General features: G+C 32.8%; 2 protein-coding genes across 2 annotated transcripts in view; one reads left to right on the top strand and one right to left on the bottom strand.

The window, feature by feature from the left end:
• The window catches only part of LOC129230434 (rab GTPase-activating protein 1-like), a 176764-nt gene extending 169743 nt beyond the window's left edge, over nucleotides 1-7021 (top strand). Inside the window, exons 23-24 of the mRNA XM_054864836.1 lie at nucleotides 2504-2695; nucleotides 4669-7021. Of these exons, the coding sequence (XP_054720811.1) occupies nucleotides 2504-2695; nucleotides 4669-4806 (330 nt within the window). The 3' untranslated portion in view covers nucleotides 4807-7021. The remainder of the gene's footprint in view (nucleotides 1-2503; nucleotides 2696-4668) is intronic.
• Nucleotides 7022-10259: 3238 nt separating this feature from the next.
• Nucleotides 10260-20898, bottom strand: part of LOC129230423 (sulfhydryl oxidase 1-like) — a 103027-nt gene continuing 92388 nt past the window's right edge. Inside the window, exon 11 of the mRNA XM_054864825.1 lies at nucleotides 10260-12642. Within this exon, the coding sequence (XP_054720800.1) occupies nucleotides 12577-12642 (66 nt within the window). The 3' untranslated portion in view covers nucleotides 10260-12576. The remainder of the gene's footprint in view (nucleotides 12643-20898) is intronic.

Below are 20898 nucleotides of genomic sequence, written 5' to 3'. Positions count from 1 at the left end.
AAAATTTTAAGCTATTTATTAAAATTCGTACTTTAATTACACAAAAAAGGTATGAAACATTTATTTCATTTAAAAAATACTTCATTCATTTTAACAAAACGCTTTATTATCTTGTTATTTATCTATATTTAATCGTTAACTATAATCATTCTTTACTTATCCATTAGTTTTCACTTCTTTGATGGCATTTCTTTTAGAGTTTTTTTTTTATTTTCTTCATTTTTGCGAAAAGTCTCCACAGTATTTTATATTGTTTTTTATACCATTAAAAAGTAGAGATTCCAACAAAAAAAACTTGCTCTGATTTTTAAAAAAAATCAAATATTTTGATGTGAGATTTTTTGATTGAAAATTCTGATGCTTTTTTACTATTGAATCAAAATAAGGAGAAAAAATAAATGTTTTAAATCCAAAAAATTACAGTGTATTTGGGACATCATAAGGTAACTTTTCATTAAATTTAGTGAAAAAAAAAATTTTTTTTTGTGGGAGATAAAAAATAAAAAACCAAAAAGTCGGTTTTTTGAATTTTTCGCATAAATTTTGAGGTTATGTAAAAAAAGTGCAAATACAAAAGTTGTAGATCTTTTTATTACCAACAACTTTGTAGTTTAGTTTTTTCAGTAGGACTCTTAGTTTTTCCGGAAATCGTGATAAACCGTTCCCCCCAGCCCTTAAACCACCCTTCCAAACTCAGCTCGCCCGTAATTTATTTTTCCTATTAATGTTACTAGATTTTCTTACCTTTCAAACTGGTTTTATCCTGTTCTAAATTTTTTCGACATTTTACCATTTTTAAAGCTATTGGCACTGGCCTATAAGCTCATTAATTGTCCTTAAACATTGAATGCATAAGGTGTCTGATAATGTGGTAGCAAAAGCTATAAAGCAGCGATTTTATATGAGCTCTTTGTCAATATTTTGAAATCACCAATGAATTTGTTTTTAAAAGACATTGAAGCAGTCTAGAATGTTTTGTTTTCAAAAACAAATATATTTTGAATCAACACCTGTTTCGCCCGAAAAATCAAAGAAACTAAGACCATCATGACAAATGATTTTTTTTTTTTGCACAGTTCTTCTTTAAATCATTCCTGTTATTTAAATTTAATTATGGGTTGTTTGGAGTGTAATAGTTGAATAAAATATTGCTGTTAAGAAATAATAAAAAAAATTTTGAAAAAAAAATAGAACCGACTTCAAAATTGCTCTAAAAAGTGAAAAATAATTTTATTCAGAACCGACTTCAAAATTGCTCTAAAAAGTGAAAAATAATTTTATTCTTTAAACACCATCGATAATACTTTTAAACATAATTTTTGAAGTTGGCGCAAAAACGATCGATAAAACCATTCACAGCCATAACTCAATCACAAGTATAAATTTAACCACGTCCAGTTTCTTCACTAGCACATGCATTACGCATTGATGACAGCATATTTGAGTAACGATATAAATGTTTCGTTCCTAAGTTTGGATGATTTTTTGATAAAAATATGAACGAAGAATGGTTACAATGGATTTTACTTTTTGTTTTTGCGCCAACTTCAAAAATTATGTTTAAAAGTATTATCGATGGTGTTTAAAGAATAAAATTATTTTTCACTTTTTAGAGCAATTTTGAAGTTGGTTCTATTTTTTTTTTCAAAATTTTTTTATTTCATTCTTTTTAGTGTAAATGTAGATATTTCAGTAAAAGTAAGAAGTTACCTAGTAAGAAGTGCGGCTCTATATCACTGTATTGCTTTAGAAAAGCCTTTATTCAAAATTATCATTACAATTACTATTAATGTTACAGTTATATGGCACCAAAATTTTATAACAGTGAGTTTTATATTGTCGCGTAGATGAAGATAGCGAAGACAATGTGAAAGCCAAATGAAGCGAATGCTCGTTAGTCTCAACTCGAGATCTTAATTCAGAACCACGAATGAACGTTACATCTCCTTGTATACAACTTGAAAAAGTGCTGGAACTTTCCAGACTTGAAAAGATACAGAAATCAATAGAACATTCGAGAAAATAAGGAAAACAGTAGAAACGAAATTTTAGTAAAATTCACTTTGTCCTAGTCGGGATTTGAACCCAGGTTGCTCGTGTGGGAGACGAGAATTCTACCACTGAGCCACCGTTATCTACGGATGACGAGTGCGAACTTTGCTACAATATCATTTTAATCATTTAATAGGGAAATTTACTGTTTTTTGCCCATAACTTTTTTTCTAAAGAACAAATATGGTCAAACAAAGTAATGGGACCTAAGTTGAGCCATCCTCTATCCATTAAAAAAAGAATCATCAAAATCGGTTCACTAGGTGAGACGCTATGAGTGGACAAACAAAAAAAAAAACATACATACGGTATGAACTGATAACCGCCTCCTTTTTGAAGTCGGTTAAAAAGAAATTATGTCTTACTCTTTTTTGCACTTTACAGATGCTCAAAAGTAAAATAATAGATCACTCATGTTTGTAACTTTAGGATGTTTTCTTGTTAATTTCAGAATGAAGTTGGCGCATGTGAAAACTGTTCTAAGAAACTTGTTACATCCAATAATATCATAATGAAATCAAATGGCAACGTGACAAATGGATCCAATATTGCTCCTGTAGATAATGATGGGCAAGTTAGGGAGCTTGAGCTTGAGCTAGCTCAAACTAAATTAGCTTTGGTTGAAGCTGAATGTAAAAATCAGGTAAAAGAGAGGCAATTGATTGTTTTTTGTATGCTACACTTCTGGGCTGAATTTTAATTATTTTATTTTCTTACTCTAGTATAAAATGGTAATATGAAACCTGTAATGTTTTTACTTTTCGTATATATATGCATGTTTCCTTGAAAGACCGAGAATGTCGACTTTCACCAGTGATTCACTGAAAATATTCGATCTTTCACCCATTTCTTTGGTGCGTCAAAATTTATACTCACTGACTAATGTCGACATGTATCAAGTTTGGGACTTTCACAGTAAGATATATATATATATATATATATATATATATATATATATATATATATATATATGCTCATATTTAATAGATTGCTTATCAGATGAGATGAATTTAAAACATTTAAAGCATTACTTTTGTTATGTTTCATAATTCTATTTTAAATGGGAGCACTCTACACAAACAGTAACACTAAAGTTTGTTAAAGTTAAATGTACATTTTTTTCATTTTGCTTTTTAATATATTTTTTCAATGGGAGGGGTTAAACCCGGATAACCTTCCTCTTCGGCACAGCCTTGCACTCAAAGGCGGATTGCTAATCAAGAACTAACAGTAATGCTGAGTAAAATCGCTCAGAATGAAATCACATACTGTTCCAGCCCTTCTCTGTTGAATGTAAGTCAAGTAATTGCACATGAACCTAACCTCTTTTTCATGTACTTCTTTGTTATACTTAAAGCCAATACAGCCTGAAAGATTCCAGCAAAAGTCTGCTATCTCAGATTATGATAGTTCTAAAGGCTTTTTGTTCTCTAAGTTTATAAAAAATTTGTGGCCAAGTTATTTTATGTGAAATTCCACTAAAAATAAGTTAATACTGCAAGAATATACAAGGAAAGCAAAATATTCTTTCTCCTATAACAAAACCACTTTAAAGCGAAATGACAGAAAAAAAAATAAATAAGTAAAAATTTTCAAATTACACCAGTCTGAGGAATGCAAAAGAGTTACAAGAATTTTTTTGAATTTGAACTTTTTGTTTCATTGAAGCTAAAAGCTCTCGTTGCTTATATTATTCTTTTAATGCATGTGTTAGCATTTTATGTTGCATATTCATAGTTATAAGTTGAATAAATTAATGTTCTTAAAATACTAGAAATATTTAAAATAAATTTATTTTAAGGTTTTATTGTTGGACATAATTATAAATTCAGTATTAAGCAGTTCTCTCTCATTTCAGATGTATTTTTTTAAATTCTTTTCTTCTTAAATTGGATAGATTCATCATCAAAAGATGAGAGTGCAATTTCAACTTGCAATAAAAGTTGTGTACGTAGGAAATTATTTTTAAACCGAAGTTTGTATATGGTTATTAAAAACAAAATTAAAATGTAATTCCTCATTGAGTCATCTAGTTTAGTCTTATTTTTGAAATTGCATTAATTGCTATTATATTGCAGGGAACATAAAACAAATATTTCTAGTGTAGTGTTAAACACTAGCTTAGCCCTTAATATAAATATTAGGGACATTGCAAAAACTACAGACAACCCAAGTTCAAATCTCAAGGACGGATAGTTTCTGTGTTCAATTACAAATTGGTGAAAAAATCTTTCTGAACAAAAAAATGTTTAGACCTTATAATAATAATAACAATAATTAGAAAAATATTATGCAAAAAATAGACTTATGTAATTTTTTTTTAAAGGGATGAAAGAGTTACTCTCCCTACCTGATACTTTCATTATTATGATGATAAAAAAAATAATTTAAACAAAGCATAAAGAAATAAATTCTCATAGCTCTTTCCAACTTCCAAGATGTGAATTGTAGATCCTGCATTTTGTAGTCTGTATTATTTAATAATGATTGTTCCATGTTTGAATTTTGAATTATTAAAAAGTATTTGTTGTAATGTTAAAAAAAAGTTCTGTTGAACACTCCATGTAGATTTTAAGTATAAGTACTGTTTGTAATCATTTTTGAAAACTGTTTCAGGATTTAATACATCAGCTTAATAGTGCCATTGCTGAAATTCAAGCTTCAAAAAATACTTGGTTGCATAAAACCTGGTCTTCCCTACGTGATGTAACAAAGAAGGAAGGACCAGCTCCTGATAGCAAAGACTCAAGTTAAAGCTTTGCTTTCAACTCCAAGTCGATGTCATTCCAAGAACTGTTTTCCATTCCAAATTGGCAATTCCAGGCTCTCTCCTTTGGGGATATGCAGATGACTGATTTTAATATTTCTTATACTCAGCTGTCAACACAATTTGCTTAAAATTTCTCATTGGCACAGATACAAGGCTTTAAAAATATTCAGAACTTTTCAGGAAAAAAGAGAATTTTTTTTTCCAGCTTTATTATTCAACTTGCATGTAGTAATTTTCAGAAATTTTGTATACAATCTCGAAAGTTGAGATTCATAAATATTCCAATTATAGTGTTTTTAGATTTATTTTATTTATGAACAAATTTAATGTAAATTATTTTATATGCATTGGTTACCTATACTATTCAAACTGCTATGAGCAAATCAACTTGTTATAGTAAGAATTGAGAAGGGTTTTGTACACTCGTGTTTTTAGTTTCCAAAGAACCCCTTTCACTTAAGCCCAAAGCTCACAACTTGGAGCATTGGAAAACAGGTTCCTTGTAACCTCCAGAACATAGTTACGCAATATTTTAGCTAATTTGTTGTCAATTGTTAGTCATCCTTGTTTATTTTTCCACAGAGAGAAATATTTCACTTATTTAAAAAGTGTCTTGTTTTTCAACAATTTCTGTAATTTTTATGAAATGTATAACATGTAAGAAAATCAAGTTTGAGTTTTTAAATTATAAAATTAAAGTGAACATTTTTGTTTCTTCTGTAAAGGTGCTCCATTCAAAAAACTTAAGAATAATCTTTATGAGTGTACACAAATTTCCAGATGTTTAGAGTTGACTTTTTATACTCATCTGCATACGGTTTGGGTTTTCATTACCAGGCTCTTTATTACAACACAAAGTATGTGGTAATATGTATTTTTGTAAGTTCACACAATATGAGTGCATATTAAAATTCCTGAAAATTACGAAATAATTTTATCAGGATTGTTGGAAAGCTGAACATATTGCTTTCTGTTAGAAAAAAAGCTGAAGACTTTTGTCAAATGTTAGATAATTTCAAAACACTAATACCTTCTTTTAGATGTGCTGTTCCATTCATTTTTTTTTTTTAAATTTTTTACTGCAATTTTTGCATAAGTACATGACAAATATAAAATTAATTGTAAATGATTGAACTCTATCTGCATTTTTTATTTTTCTAGTCGTCACAATGACTGCAGCAAGGAAAATGTTCTTAGACAGAACATAAATTATTGTGATACACCTTTATGGGTTGCAAACGTCTTTCATAAATAAGCAATATTGAAAACATTATGATGTGACTTTTCACAGATTTCTTTTCGATCATTAAAAAAAAACTTGTGTGTTTATTAACTGTTGACAAACCTACTGTTTATCTGCATATTCTTAATTTTGCTAGTCATCACAATGACTGCAGCAAGGGGAAAGTTCCTCTGCATAGCATAATTTTTGTGCAAGACATTTATAGATGAAAACATCTTTTGCAAAGGAAAATATGATTTAATTTTTCAAAGCATTTTTACTGAATTCTTGTTGAGCGTTTTTAAAAAAAAAAATTTAGTTTGATTCTATGGAACCAGTGCCATTTATTATATTCGTTTGATGTTATTTTTGTGTTTGAAATATTTTACTTAAAATGTGTTACATTCATAAGCATACATACTACAATATACTGTTAAAAATCATCATAAACATCTTAAAAACACTGCATTTTCAGTTTTCTTGCATTTAGGCATTTCCTATTGTCTTCAAAAATAGAAATATTTGAAAAGCATTGCAATTTCTTTTGTACATATATGTATAGAATTTAATGTATATGTTGTAATGTGTACTTGACACATACTCAAATTTTGTAAATATTGTGAACAGAAGGGTTTGTGTGCAAGCACTTGTAAAATTGATATTTATTCAGCACTTTTTATAAGACAAATAATTACATAACGCAATCTTCATTGATAGTAGACTTATTCTACTGAAAAAAAATTTCAAGGTTTATATTTCTGCCTTGTAGTGATGCTATAAATATTTCTAAAAGGTTAAATACTATTGATGTGTAGCATACATTTTTGCTTTACTTTGATTTTGTAGTTATTCAATTGTTAAAATATGTCTGATAAAGAGATCTTATGTTTTGTCTTATTTATACCCTAAATTAAATTTATAGATAAACTATATTTCATTTTTGTTATCAATAAATTATTTTGTTTTCAGAAAGTTTAAGAAAAAAAAGTGTGCTGTCGTTTTTCAACATTTATTGAATTAAAGTACAACTTAGATCATGTTCCCCTTAAAAATTTAAAACAATATTGTCAGAATTAACATCTATCTCTTATGTCCAAAACCTCTGTTTTTTAGGACATATCCCACTCCATCTTGCTGTCTTAGGCAGACTTAAGGCCACGCATTTTCTTATGTAAATCTGTCGGAGTATCTATCATTAACAATGTCTGGAGCATAATCAAATCATGTGACAACTGAGCTGTTGGAGACAGTGAGATTTTGAGCAACACTTTTTTTATTTTTAAACTGGGCTTAATATTTTATATTGTTGCATACAAAATTTTTGGCACTTTTTCTCTGTTGTAAAACACATAACGCGCTCATGCTTGGTCAATGACTATTATGTTTTCTACAAGAAATTAACCCAGAGAACAATAATTTCTTTCCCCCATGATGTAGTAAAATAAACTGGAAAGCTTTTTGTGTAAACCCATCAAAATATTATATAACAACATGGGCAGCAATAAGTTCTGTCCTTATTGTAGTTAATAGGCACATCTATAAAGGAAATGCAATGAACCAGCTAAAGCTAGGAGTAGGGGTTTCATATCAGACCCTTTTACGTAGCTAGTTGCTGTTCCCCAATACTGGGCCAAGGTGGCCCGATTTGTTAGGCGGTCGACTCTTGACTGGATACCACCCAGTTAGAGACCCTCTGAATACCTGAATTGTGCATGTTAAATCTGTCACAGTTAAGAAGTCCTCCAAGTTCCCATTTCAAACCAATACCTCTTGGGGAGTGCTGGAACGAGGGTCGATTGGTTGCATTTGTATGAAAAAAAAAAAACAGAGCCGTCTTCAGTGCCCCATTCAACCTGTAAAACCATGTGTGGTAGTAGGCATGGGGGACCCTGAGGTGTGAAGTTCTCAAATACTACTTTGAGCTAACCCCCTTTCTTCTTAATAAATAGTAGGTCGAAAATTCTACTTGCAATTATATGCTTTTTTCCCTAAGCATAGGGAATAATTTTTATTCCAGCTGTTTGAAAGTACTTCCAATGAGTCAACTTTTCGGCCCATGTAAATGTGAAATTGGCATTGCATATCTTAGCTATTCTTTATGGAAGAAATTTTATGATTATTTTACGCCTTTTTCTGTATGCGATTAACTATACTAATGAGTAACCGGAACAAAATGATTTTCAAATGAAGTTGCCTACAAAAAAGAGCGGTTGAAAAAAAGATGAAAGATGTGTTGACAAATTTTATTCAGTGTACAAAAAATGCTACATACTGAAAAATCTTTTAATATTCATTAGGTACATACAATAAATTTGTTACAATCAACTGCACATAGTAAATTCATTAAAATAAAGTACAAAATTAAGTCATTAAAAACCAAATGCTAAATTTCTGGCATTATCATTTTGACAGCAGAGAAAGTATTTTATCCATAAAACATTAGGAAGAACACACAATTTTGGCAATTTTTAAACTTTGTTCTTCAGAAAGATGTTTTAACATAATTCAAATTGATAATTCCAGAACCAGTTGTGCAAAATTTAATGCCATAGAAGTTTTATTAAAAATAGCGTAGTAAAATTTAATGCTAAAGATTCTCATAATAAATGTTAAGGGAAGAGTTCTCAATCATATCTTTGTTTTATTTTCACTAATTTTACTAATTAAATGTAAAACAATCTAAAATGTTCATTTGGTTGCGTTGGCCAACCTCGACCGGTGACTAACCGCAGCGTTCTATGATCTAGGGATCGACTGCAATTTACGCTAATGATTGGTTGATTGAAGCATGTGACATTTTTGACCAATAATAAATATTTTTTCACTGTGTGTTATTCGTCTGACGTCATAAGCTGTCATGTGATCGGACCGGTAGCTACCGGTCGAGGTCGGCGAACGTAGCCTTTGGCACAAGTAATCACAGTATTAGAATTTTAAAATCAAACATTCCAACTTTACTGAATTTAAATGTTGGAATTATTAACTGGGGAATGAAAATATTGTATACAAAAATAAGCATACCCGAAATTCCATAAAAAGATGCATGGAAAAAAATCTAGTTTAATAAGTTAATTGCTTTTACATTTCCATGTACTGGGCATAATTTTAATTATTTGGTGAATGAACTTAAAAAAAGTGTTTGAGCACAACAAATTTTTTACGGAGTATCGACTGAATCTGAGTCATAATGACAAACTTTTACAAGTAGAATATGTCTATTAAATGTTAAATACTTCAAATGTCAACAAGTATTATCATAGACTGTTACTAAATTAAGTATAAACTAACTTCAGTCATATACTAGAATTAATGAGTTCTTATCCTAAGGATATGTTACAAAAACATGTGCAGTTGTATATAAAGCTAATAAGGTGACATGTACATTTTACAATTCCTAACACTGGAAGTTGGATATGTTTCATATAAGTATTGCTTTTCATAAAATTCACTTTCTCAAATATATGTATCGGGTTGTCCAAAATGATATGAAAAAAAGAAAAGTAAAAATATTTATGTCCACATTGCTGCCCTTGTTCCACTAAGCAAAGTAAATTACCAAACCAAAATTTGCAAGAATTGGAGCATGTTTAGGGGTCGTAACAAATTTAAAGTTTTGAACTTTTATTGCTTGTTTGTAAAAGTTAACCGTTTACAGGTCACTTTGAAACAAATCAATTAAGGTAAACACACCAGTAGTGGCTACTTCAAAGTTTATTTTAGAACAAATAGGATTCCAGATTTCCCGAAGGATTCAAACCTGCAGGAGGTAATACCTCCTTCACATCTGGCGCCCTTTTGAATCCAGTGGGAGACCTGGAATCCTATTTTTTCAAATATAAACCTTGAAGTGCCCACTACTGAAGCACTGGCCCCTACTGGTGTGTTTACCTTAACTACAGTGAACCTTCGGTAAGTCGAACTTCAATAAGCTGAAGTGAATATTTATCTCCATCTAACTGAATGGAGAACTAATGTTATTTATTTTCGATGAGCCGAATCTCGTTGAGTCGAAATATTCGATAAGTTAAATTTTATTTCAAGACTGTCGTCAAAGTTTCCTTTTTAATATAACTCTATAAGTTGAATTCTTTTTTTTTCCTTCCCCCCAAAAAGCATGAACAAAAAGAAAAAAATTGGCGCCATTATACTGCATCAAAAGGCGTCTAGACAAAATGAATCAAATAAATCTCTGAAGCCAATTATTCGTTCATGATTGTTGTGCCATTTCATTGATGCCTGAACGTTTGGGATTGAACTGTAAAATAGACTAAGAGAATATTTAAAATTTTAAGCTACCAAGAAAAAGTTGAATTTATTCTATTGTAGCGTAACAAAGAGGGAAATTTCATTAACGTTTGATGTGCCTTTACATTTTCAACAATTTTAAAAAATCAAAAAAACGTTTCGATTGGCAGTGCTCCCTCTTTGATGCTTTAAAAGTATCCAAGGGCTATTTAATGATAGAAAAAATTTCTGCTTAAAGCAATGTTTAATAACAGATTTTTTTTTAAACAAGTTTTTTCTCTGGTAAGTAAAAATTGTTATGTCCAACATAAAGTTCTAAACTTGTTTTCCAACCTATTCAAATTCTTGAAATCATACCATCATATTATACATTAATTATGTCAAGTATATATTGTCGCCTCAGAAGACTTCTAATCCCAGGAATAACAGTAAGATATCCTACCGTTGCTTTCAGGTAACGATATATCTTTGATACATTATTCTATCACTTTGTTGCTCATATTATAAATTTAATGAGTGTCAGTGGCGGTCTTTTATATTATTCTTTAGTTTTGATTTCGTATTTGATAATATTTTCAATAACTCGATTTTTCTTTGCATTCCCTGCAACTTCGACTTACCAAAGTTTTACTGTATTACAGTTTACTAAAATTGCTAAGATATGTTGATAATCTTCTTCTATTAGTTCTCCTGCACTGGAAAGAAATTCCAACATTTCAACACAAGTGATGCTGATGGCCAATGATGTTATAAAATCGTAAGTTAAACAAGAAGAAAATGTATGTTCTATTAGCATTTCAGAAACTTGTTTTATGAGGTTTGTAAATGTAAATTACATTTTCCAAAATATTTCTGTACTATATTAACTTTATTAGTAAAATTCTTTCACCAACATGTTGGTGTTTTAGTAAAAACTCTATTTTCTCTGGGCTAAATCAGTATCTTAAGGGGCTATATTTTCGTGACCCCCTAAATATTTACCAATTGATCTGAATCCCCCCTCCCTTCTATAATGCAATATGGAACAAAAGTAGGCTTGTAGAGAAGACGATTTATGAAATTTATATTTTTTTTTCGGACCTTCCTAATATGTATATACACATTAAAAAAATTTACAACTAATTTTGTTTTAATAAATGGAACAATCTTTAGCTAAACAAGTATAGGAAAATTGATAAAACAAAAAAATGCAGAATCATAGAAACACTATGCAAACTATAAGTAGAAAGAAAGCACCTGACAAGCATTTATTAATAAACACATTCATATTAAAGATAAATAAATACCTTTGTGTTGAAAAGTAAAGAAATAACAACGTCAAAAAGCACAATTGCGGATTACAGCAGACACTTGTTTTAATTTGCAATTAGTGCTTTTTGACGTTATTTCTTCTTTACATTCATATTTGATAATCAGCATTGTATCTGTTATCCATTGTTAAGTTTTTTTAAATTAAAATTTAGAGTAAGCCTATAAGTGCTTGAAGACCAATTAAAACAAAATATAGGTTAATAGCACCAGTAACAGACAAGATTCCAGGAACAGACAGTCGTAAGTTTGGACTTAAAAAGTAAAAATTTTTGGTGGGTAAAACTGATATTGCTGCGACTCATGAATACGGTGCAACCATCTAGTGTTTATGAGAGTGAATTTTATGACCCAGTTGGTATTTACAAGGCAGTGGTGGAGGGTTATGAACAGCCAACCATGCAGCCTGCCGGTGTTTCATGTTCATTTGAATTTCAATAAGGTTTTATATCTAAAAACAAAGAATTTTAGCACATTTTGAAGAGAAAAGGGGAATTATGTCCATTACTCATCCTTTCCTTATCCTATCTGGTACTGGGTATCATCAGAATTGTCGGTGTCTGTTTCTGGGGGTCGGACCTTTATTCAAAATTGAGCAAATAAAAAGAGAAGTAACTAGTTCAGAGGATCCAGAAGCAGCCAAACATTTGATGAGATGTAGTTGCATGAACGAAAAATAGTTTTTAAAGTCTTAAATATACGAAAAGGCTCAGAAAATTGAATTAACCTGAAAGCAGTGTCTTAAGCATGTCTGTTACTGGTGCTGTTACCCTAATAAAAAAAAATTAATTAAAAAAAAAAAGAATAATCTTAACATAGCTAGAATTCTATTCTGTTAGAAAAATTTGATTAATAATTCTATAAAATAATTTAGAATCCTACAATTCTGCATTTATAAAAATACAAATATAGGAATACAACAGTATAATGGAAGTAAGTCTTGTTCATTGTCACTTAAAGCTCATTTAAGTGCCTTTGCTTAAAGAACATAGTAGAGCATTGTCAAGCATAGCCATGATGCAGCACCAATTATCGATCTTGAAACCTAGGGAAAAATAATTTATTGATTCAATTTTGAAAAAAAAAAAACATTAATTGGAAAAGGCACTGTAGAAAAATGTTATTTCATGAGAATGATCTAATTTTTATTTTCTCCTTATACCTAGTTACGAGCATAGGAACTTGAATAGTGGCAACTATTTATTTACTTCAGGTAAGAAAATGATGTATGCCACCAAAAGTTTTGCACCCCTTCAATATAGTCGCCAACATTGTGAACAGCATGTTTCCAATGATCTGGAAATCTTAGTGCCTGTTTTGCTGTATAATTCAAATAGAGCAGTCTACTGCCGCAAGAATCTTTAGAACAGTTCTGAAGCAAATGTAGAAACAACTTCATGTATTAGCTACAGAATAGTTCCAAGGACGAATAAAGGGAAGGGGAGATCGCCCCCTCGAGCTGAGATGCAGGAACTCTGTCTTGGCATATTTACAATAATGAGATTCCAAAAACGTAATTTTTATACATTCTTCAATAGTATTACTAAAAAGAGGGCACCTCCTCGGAATTTTTTCTGAATTGTTGTCTTGAAAATGCCACTGTAGCACATCTCTTAACACTTAGTGATAGGCAGTGGCGTAACTTCAAATTTTCCGCCCCATCACAAAATTTATTTTGCCCCCCCCCCCTCCACTAAAAAATTTATTAATCTACATTTTCATTAACACATTTTTGAGTTTTTCAGCCCCACAATTTTTTTAAACAATATGTATTGTTTCAAACAATCTGTGACTGTAAACCATTTTTTCGTAACGCAATAGAAAGGGGTCAGTGACTCTCTTCCTGCAATTTTTCGGTATTGAAGTTCGTAAAACGCGATTTCAAAAGATCTTTGCTGACGTTAAAACAACAGAGTTGGGGGTTATCCCTGGAAATTTTTCTAAATTGAACTTCTAAAAATGTAATAGGCCATTTTTGATGACGCTAGGCTTGAGTTTGGCAAACCTCACCAGTTGACCGGTGAGTAACCGTTTGCTAACCGCAGCGTTCTTGAGCTACCGGTTAACTGGTTGCTCCCAATGACGTTTTTTGAGCCTTACCGGTTGACAGTGGCGTACCAAAACGGATGGGGGCCTGGGGCGCTACTCGAAATGGGGGCCTATCTGGTATTGAAACTGAAGTTTCTCAAACTATGTGTACGTACCATATATTACAGTAATTACTTTAAGTGGTACATTTTTACATATTTCAGGTAGTGTTGGTTTGATTTCGGGCACTATTGTAAATACCACAGTAAAACACATGGTTTTCAGTGAAATTAAGTAAATACTATATTTTTAATAAAATTGTGCTCTGTCAGAAAATATCAAAAACAGAAAAAAGTCTTAAAATTATATTGTACCTTAAAAATTTATTGCATCTGAACATCCAAGTATATTCAGTAAGTTACCGCCCTATAGCCAACTACATTTTACTGACCTTTTATGCATGTGTAGAAATGAGAGCATTCAAAATATAGAACCGATTTCTAAAGCGAAGAGCGTAATTTCCCCCGATTATCGGACAAAGCGCTAGGAACTATTTCTTTCGCTTGACCGCAGCTCATTTCTCCATAGTCAAGTAAGCTTGCAATCGAGTATAGAATGGATGGGAGGAGGTATTATGCAGTCAAGGTCAAAAGTCCCGAAGGATTGACCAATTAAACAGTTTTATGCTGTCGAAAGGGGCATAGCAAAAAGGAAATCCCCTTTGCTTGAGTCAGAAGGGGTCCGTCCGATTGGCTCTTAAAAGTTATATATATAGCTTCGGGCAGAAGACGAAACTTAAAACAACAGAAGTGCAGCTGGTAAAAAAAAAAAAAAAAAATTATCTGGCTGATTCTTCCAACGCCACAAAGGATAGACAACTGCTAATTAATGAATGGATTTTCTTGGTTATATGTTTGAATTTGGTTTCAAAAATAGTGTATGAATTAAGACTAGACCATTGTAGTCTTAATACACAAAGCAAAACATAAAACAGATATTTTAGCTGTATACTGTAATGATCAAAAATTATAAACGTGCATCTGTTTAGCATTCGTTTTTTTTTTTCTTATTATTATTAATTGTTTGAAAAAAAAAATGCATAAAACTTTGCTGAAAGCACTTAACGAAATAAAAGCTAACGATTTTTATAGATTTGGTTAATTTAAAAATTTGGAGCCCCCATTAAATTCGTGGCCCAAGCGCTCATGTGCCTTTGTACACTAGGACGGGTCACTGTGAAAAAAAAGTCATATTTAACAAAATTTATGGTATATACTCGCATATATGTAGGCAACCGATTGATATTTCTAATCATGATGTATATGACAGGTCTATTGGAAAAAAATAAGATACAATTTCGGGGCCTATGTCAAAGCGGGGCCTGTGGGACGTAATTTGCCCTCTATTTGTTTAGGCAAGAGGGACTGAGAAAATATTCACTCTACATAAAAAGACAACTTTTTATTTATCTAAACCATGACATAAGGCACGTCAGGCGAAAAAGAAAACGAATTAAAATTTTGGGGCCTGTGTCAAAGCGGAGCCTGGGTATCATAAACCCTCCATTGATCCCGAAGAGGAGTCACTGTGAACAAATATTTGTTCTTAAAAAAAATTATGATTTATTAAGCCAACTTGTTTAAGCATTCAAACCAAGATCCAAGATATGCGACAATATTGGTGAAAACCAAAAATTGAAAATTAGGGGCCTATGTCAAAGCGGGGCCTGGGGCGGACCGCCCCCCCCCCCCCCCCGCCCGCCCCCCTTCGGTACGCCACTGCCGGTTGATCTACCGATCGACCACAACTCTAGCTGGTTGATGGAACAACATGACATTTTTGACCAATTATATGTATTTTTCACCTGCGTGTTATTCATCTGCTTCATGTCTGCGCAAGTAACCGGTGATCAACCGAAAGCGTTCGATGAAGCATTGGTTCGTGAACAACCGGTTAGTAACCGCTGACGTCATTGCTGTCACATGATTAACCAACCGGTCGTGCTTGTCAAACGTAAGCTAGATGAGTGGATGAGGTTTGGAACTCTCTTTAGGAGTGTTTTGAATTTCCAAATGAGCGGTTTTAAACCTTCTTCAGTGATGTTAGGAGGATGTAAAGTTCGGGGGCCCTACCCATAAATTTTTCAAATTTAAAGTTTTACGTAGTTGATTGTGAACTACCGTTGGGGGAAAGAGTTGGAGACTTCCGAAAATCTCTCAATACTAAAGTTCCAAAAGCATAATTTTAGACAATCTTCATCTGAGGAAAGGAGAGAAGGGAGGGTTCGAGGGCCTACCCCAAAATTTTTTGAAATGAAATTCGTAAAAACGCAATTGTAGGCCACCTTTGAAGACATTTGGAGAAGTAATTGAATTTGGGCTATGTTCGGAAGTATTTGGAAATTGTGAGGTATTTCCCCCTTTTGTTTGGTGTTACCCTACTAACAACTGAATTTACTCATTATAAAAGAAAATAGAAATAAAAGATGAAAAACAAAAACAATCAGTTTTCATAGCCTTGATTTATTTTATGTTTTACATTATCATTTTATCAATTACTTTATATTTGTTTTCTTACTAATTTATTCGCAGATTTTTTTTTAAATTAAAAATTTACTTTTCTACTAATTTGTTTATTTCTTTGAATGCAACTTGGTAGTATTCATTGCTTCAGGCCCGGATCTATAAAATTTGAACCCCCTGCAACTAAATCTGCAGGGCCCCTTCCCAGAGGCCAGCAGGGTATATTTGCAACACCAATAAGTCTTGTGCTAGTTTCTTGGGACGTCAGGCTCCTTAAGGCCGTGCCCCCACCCCCATGTCTGCAGGTACGCAGATCCGGGCCTGCAATGGCGTATATATGTTTTTATTTTGGAGGGGGCCCATATTACCAAGATTAGCTTTCCTCCCACTTTTTTTTTGAAGTTTCAATTTTTTTTTGGGGGGGGGGGGGACAACAGTGCCCTGATCTTTTCATTTTTTTCAAAAACTTCATTTCGTCACCCAGTGGCATGACTGAAGAATAGTTTTCAGAGGGCACTGTTAAAAAATTCTCACTTTAGATGGGAGGAGGGGAATCAAGGGGGTTTCCCCCCGGAATTTTTTTAAATATTAGGTTTAAGAACGCCTATTAGACGGTCTCTGCTGATGCAATGGGGAGGAAAAATTCTGTGGGACTTCTCTGGAAATTTTTCGAAACTGAAGCTTTAAAAACACCATTTTCGGCTATATTTGTTGGTGTTAGGGTAATGAAAGATATGGGGCTTTTTTAAGTTGCCCCCCGATCGATTCGAACCCCCCCCCCCCTAAATCGATCATCTCTCCTCCGGATTTTTCGAAATTGAAGTTCTAAAAACGCAGACTAACTTCAATGATTTCAGACTAAATTCGATGATGTTAAGGGCAGGACAGTTCTGGGGCTTTCCCCCAAAACTATTTCAAAATGGAAGTCCTAAAAGACGAAGTTTTAAAGAGATATTCAGTGATATTAGGTGAGGGGATTTAAACACTCTCCACCTAAAATGTTTAGAAATTGGAGGTCATAAAAACGCGGTTGTGGACCATACTTGGTAACGTTAGGGGTTCGGGCATTTCAAAATTGAAGCTCCAGAAAAGCAATCTTGAACGATTTTCGATGCTATTAGAAGAAAATTCGTTTAACAATTCTCCCCTGGAAATTTTTCGACATTGAAGCCCTGAAAATGAGATTTGAGACGCTCTTTTAGGGTTTTTTTTTGGAGGGTGCGGGGGGGGGGGGGGGGGGCTTGCGAAGTGTAGCATTTTGAAGACTTTATTTTTAGACCGACTTGGAAAACGAAAAAAAAAATGGGGTAGGGGGGGGGATGAAAGGAATAAGAGCTGTTGTTCGTAATTACCTGAATAATAGTCAGCAACTTTTGAAACTTTTATTTTAAGGTTCTTTTTAAAAGAAATTCATATTTTGTCCCAACATTAAGCAATCTTTGGAAAGGAAGAGTTCGAGAATCTTCCCCTGAAAGGTAAAACGCAATTTCAGGTTATCTTTAGAGAATGGAGTCGTTTAGACAGGGCCGGATTTAGGGGAGGGCAGGCGGAGGCTACTGCCCCAGAGCCTCCACAACAAAGGGGCCCCCACAATAATTTTTTTTCAAAATATCCTAACTTTCACGGGTCGAAAATATCGGATATATACAGATATATGAAAACATTCGGATATATATCTTAGTACAGTCTTTCCCTCGCTACTTGCGCTTCGACTTTCGCAGCTTCACTACATCGCGGTTTTTTCTGGTTTCTTTTTTTTTTCAGTTATAGCAATGAGCCTTTTTTATGTTCTCGTGTCAATTTTTTCTTACAAGAGAATTAAAAATTATGTCTTTCAAGTAAGGTAGCTCTTCTTAGGGACTGTAGTTGTACTAGTTGAGGGAGTGGAGGTTTAAAAATCGCCGAAGAAAGTTTTATCTCAATTTAATCTTAAACACTAACTGCAAAGTATAAATCACTGTATTATTACTAGGGGATAAATACATCTCTAATGGTGTCCATCAACGTACTAGCTTTTTAAGCTGTATGCGTAATACCTTTGATGAGGATAAATGTAGAGGAAGAAAGGGGGCACATACGGTCACTAATTGGAAATTAATTCATTATTGAACAAGTTCAAGTTGAGCTATTTTCATAGGTTAGTAGTAGTGTGTAAGAACTGCATGTGGTGTGTGTGTACTTTATTTCCCAATAATTAATGAGATATCAATTCCGTCTAATATATCTTGTTTTCTCATATTTTGTGCAATATATTAAGTAATACAAATGTAATGTTGGATAAGGGGTGCTGTTTCATGTCTAGGGGGCTCTAACTATGTGAAAAACCTATGTAAATTGTCGTCAGTAAGTTTAATGCCCCTCTAATTAGGAAAATATTCGGTTTATAAATACAGAATCCTATTTCGCAGAAATTCAGTTATCGCGGTGAAGTCTGGAATGAATTAACTGCGATAAACAAGGGTTAACTGTATCGAATATTTTCAAAAATATGATGATCTTTTGATTAGGGCCTCCACTCCTTCGTTGCCCCGAGGCCTTCACACTTCCAAATCCGGCCCTGCATTTAGAGGTAAGGAGAGGTTAAGGATCTCCTTCCGAAATTTTTCAAAGTTGAAATCTTAAAGGGCACAATTTCAGACTATTTTTGGTAGTAAGGATGGTGGTTCTAGGATTCTCCTCCAGCAAAGTTTTGAAATTGCTGTCCGAAAAACGCCTAAATAAATGCGTTTTTAGGACATCAATTTTCCAATATTACTCCAACCAAACTAAAACTTATATTAAATTTTTTGCAAGTGACAAGAGTTAAGGAGAGACACATTTTGAAGACCCTTCTTTTCAGATCGACTAGAAAAAAGAGGGGGATAGTGAAAGAAAGAGAGAAGAAATTAATTTGCTAAGCAATAATATGCATGTGTTAAACATTTTTAATTTAAAGTTTTCTTTTTGAAAGAATTGAGATTTTCTCCCCCACATTATTTGCTTTTCTTTTTTAAAAAATTACTTCGCTTTCCCAAGACACGTTCTTTTCTTGAGAAAGGGGTACGAATTCCCTGACCCCTTCTGAACACCATTGACTGGTGCCCTCTAATGCGGAGGGTTCCTAAACTCTTACGATTCGCGGCATCCTTTGAAGAATCAAAATTTTCTAGTCTAGTTTTATTACATACTAGAAAATCGCCCGTCAAGGTATGATGGGTGCAAATTGCTTCTACATTTGAACGAAGCAATTGCTTGTTTGGTGACATTTCAATAGTTGAAATTTTAACCCTAACTCCAGTGGATTACCCTAAACTTTAGTAGATAGCTTTCATTGGCGACGATTTTTACGTTTCTTCATTCTCCTAAAATGAGTCTTACAGTAAAACAGTCGAGTTACCTGATCCAGTTCAGCCCTGTCAAAATAAAGCATTTCCCTGCATGTCAAATATTATCAAAAAATATCAAACTATCATGCCGTGGCGCGTTGATGATGTCAGCGTTACCCGATCATTCGCTATTATATATACGAGGATTATTGTTACCATGGACACTGTGTGACACCCTTCACCTCTTCCTAAGCCACCCAGCTCAGAAATCCCTGATATAATATATTATAATTATTATTTATCCCTATCATTATTATTATTATTTTCTGTAGCTGAAAGTTCGGAAGTTATTTGAGAGCAAACTAAAACCAAATAATAACTACCTTTATTTATTTTTTTCCCAGACTTTGGAGGAGGCCCGGACCCCTTCAGCCCCTTCCTTATATACGCCTTTGCGGGCCTGCATATTTGGATTCAAGGTTTTTTTTTAAAAAAAACAACAATTTATACAATATTTTACTGAAACGACTGATACAATCGATATCGATAGTGTTGTTAAAGAATTTCCGTTGATGAAAAGGAGAAAAAAACAAAACAAAATTTTAGGTTAAGAAAAAATCTTTTCAAGTATAAAAAAAAATATCGATCAGGTAACTCATAATCATATTTTTTTCTTCTTCTTTTCAATAGAAGGTTTAAGAAATACTACCTGTATATGGTTTTAGATCATGTTTTAAATGTTTTTATCTAGGGGAAAATATTATCTCTCATAATGAAAAATGTTTGAAAAATATTTATTGGAATTTTTCGATCAACTGTATTTCCTGTTGAAGTAAGATTATATTAAAATGTAAAACATTTTCAGATAATAAAATCTTGTTTTCATTCTGCATAATATTAAGCAAGTCATTTTTTTGTTGTGTGTGTGGGGGAGGGGGCATATAGCAGAACAATGTAAGAGGGGTGGCAAATTTGGTGCCTGCCCCATGAGGCAGAAACCTATGCTACACCGCTGCTGGTAGGCGCTGTTATACAGTATGATTGAAAACTTTTCAATGAAAGTCTACCTAGGACCGGAACTTTAAACGCATTTTACTCAAAACTTGAAATTGTCCACTTACATCCCTTTGCTTCTCACTGCCTCATATGGGAGCCAAGGCCTACTGTTCCTATCTGTTCTGTGACCGAGGGCTTTAGAGTGCAGGGCAGATGTTCCGGTTAGGTGGTCAGCCCAAGGCAGAACCCCTAGTATTTAGTTTCCAAGCGTACAAGGAGTTCTCAACAAGTGACAACTTAACAGAGAAACAGGAATATTACTAATAATGTGATAATGCTAAGGAAACAGAAGTAATTAAGAATTTTCACTGGTTTGTTTGGTTTTTGATAATTTTTGTATTTTACGGTTTATTTTAAATAACATCTATATTTACTATGTCCACTCTCTCC

This window comes from Uloborus diversus, chromosome 1 (assembly GCF_026930045.1).
Source record: "Uloborus diversus isolate 005 chromosome 1, Udiv.v.3.1, whole genome shotgun sequence".
Taxonomy (NCBI): Eukaryota; Metazoa; Arthropoda; class Arachnida; order Araneae; family Uloboridae; genus Uloborus; species Uloborus diversus.
Note: the sequence above shows the minus strand (reverse complement) of the source record. Positions and strands in the feature narration are given on the sequence as shown.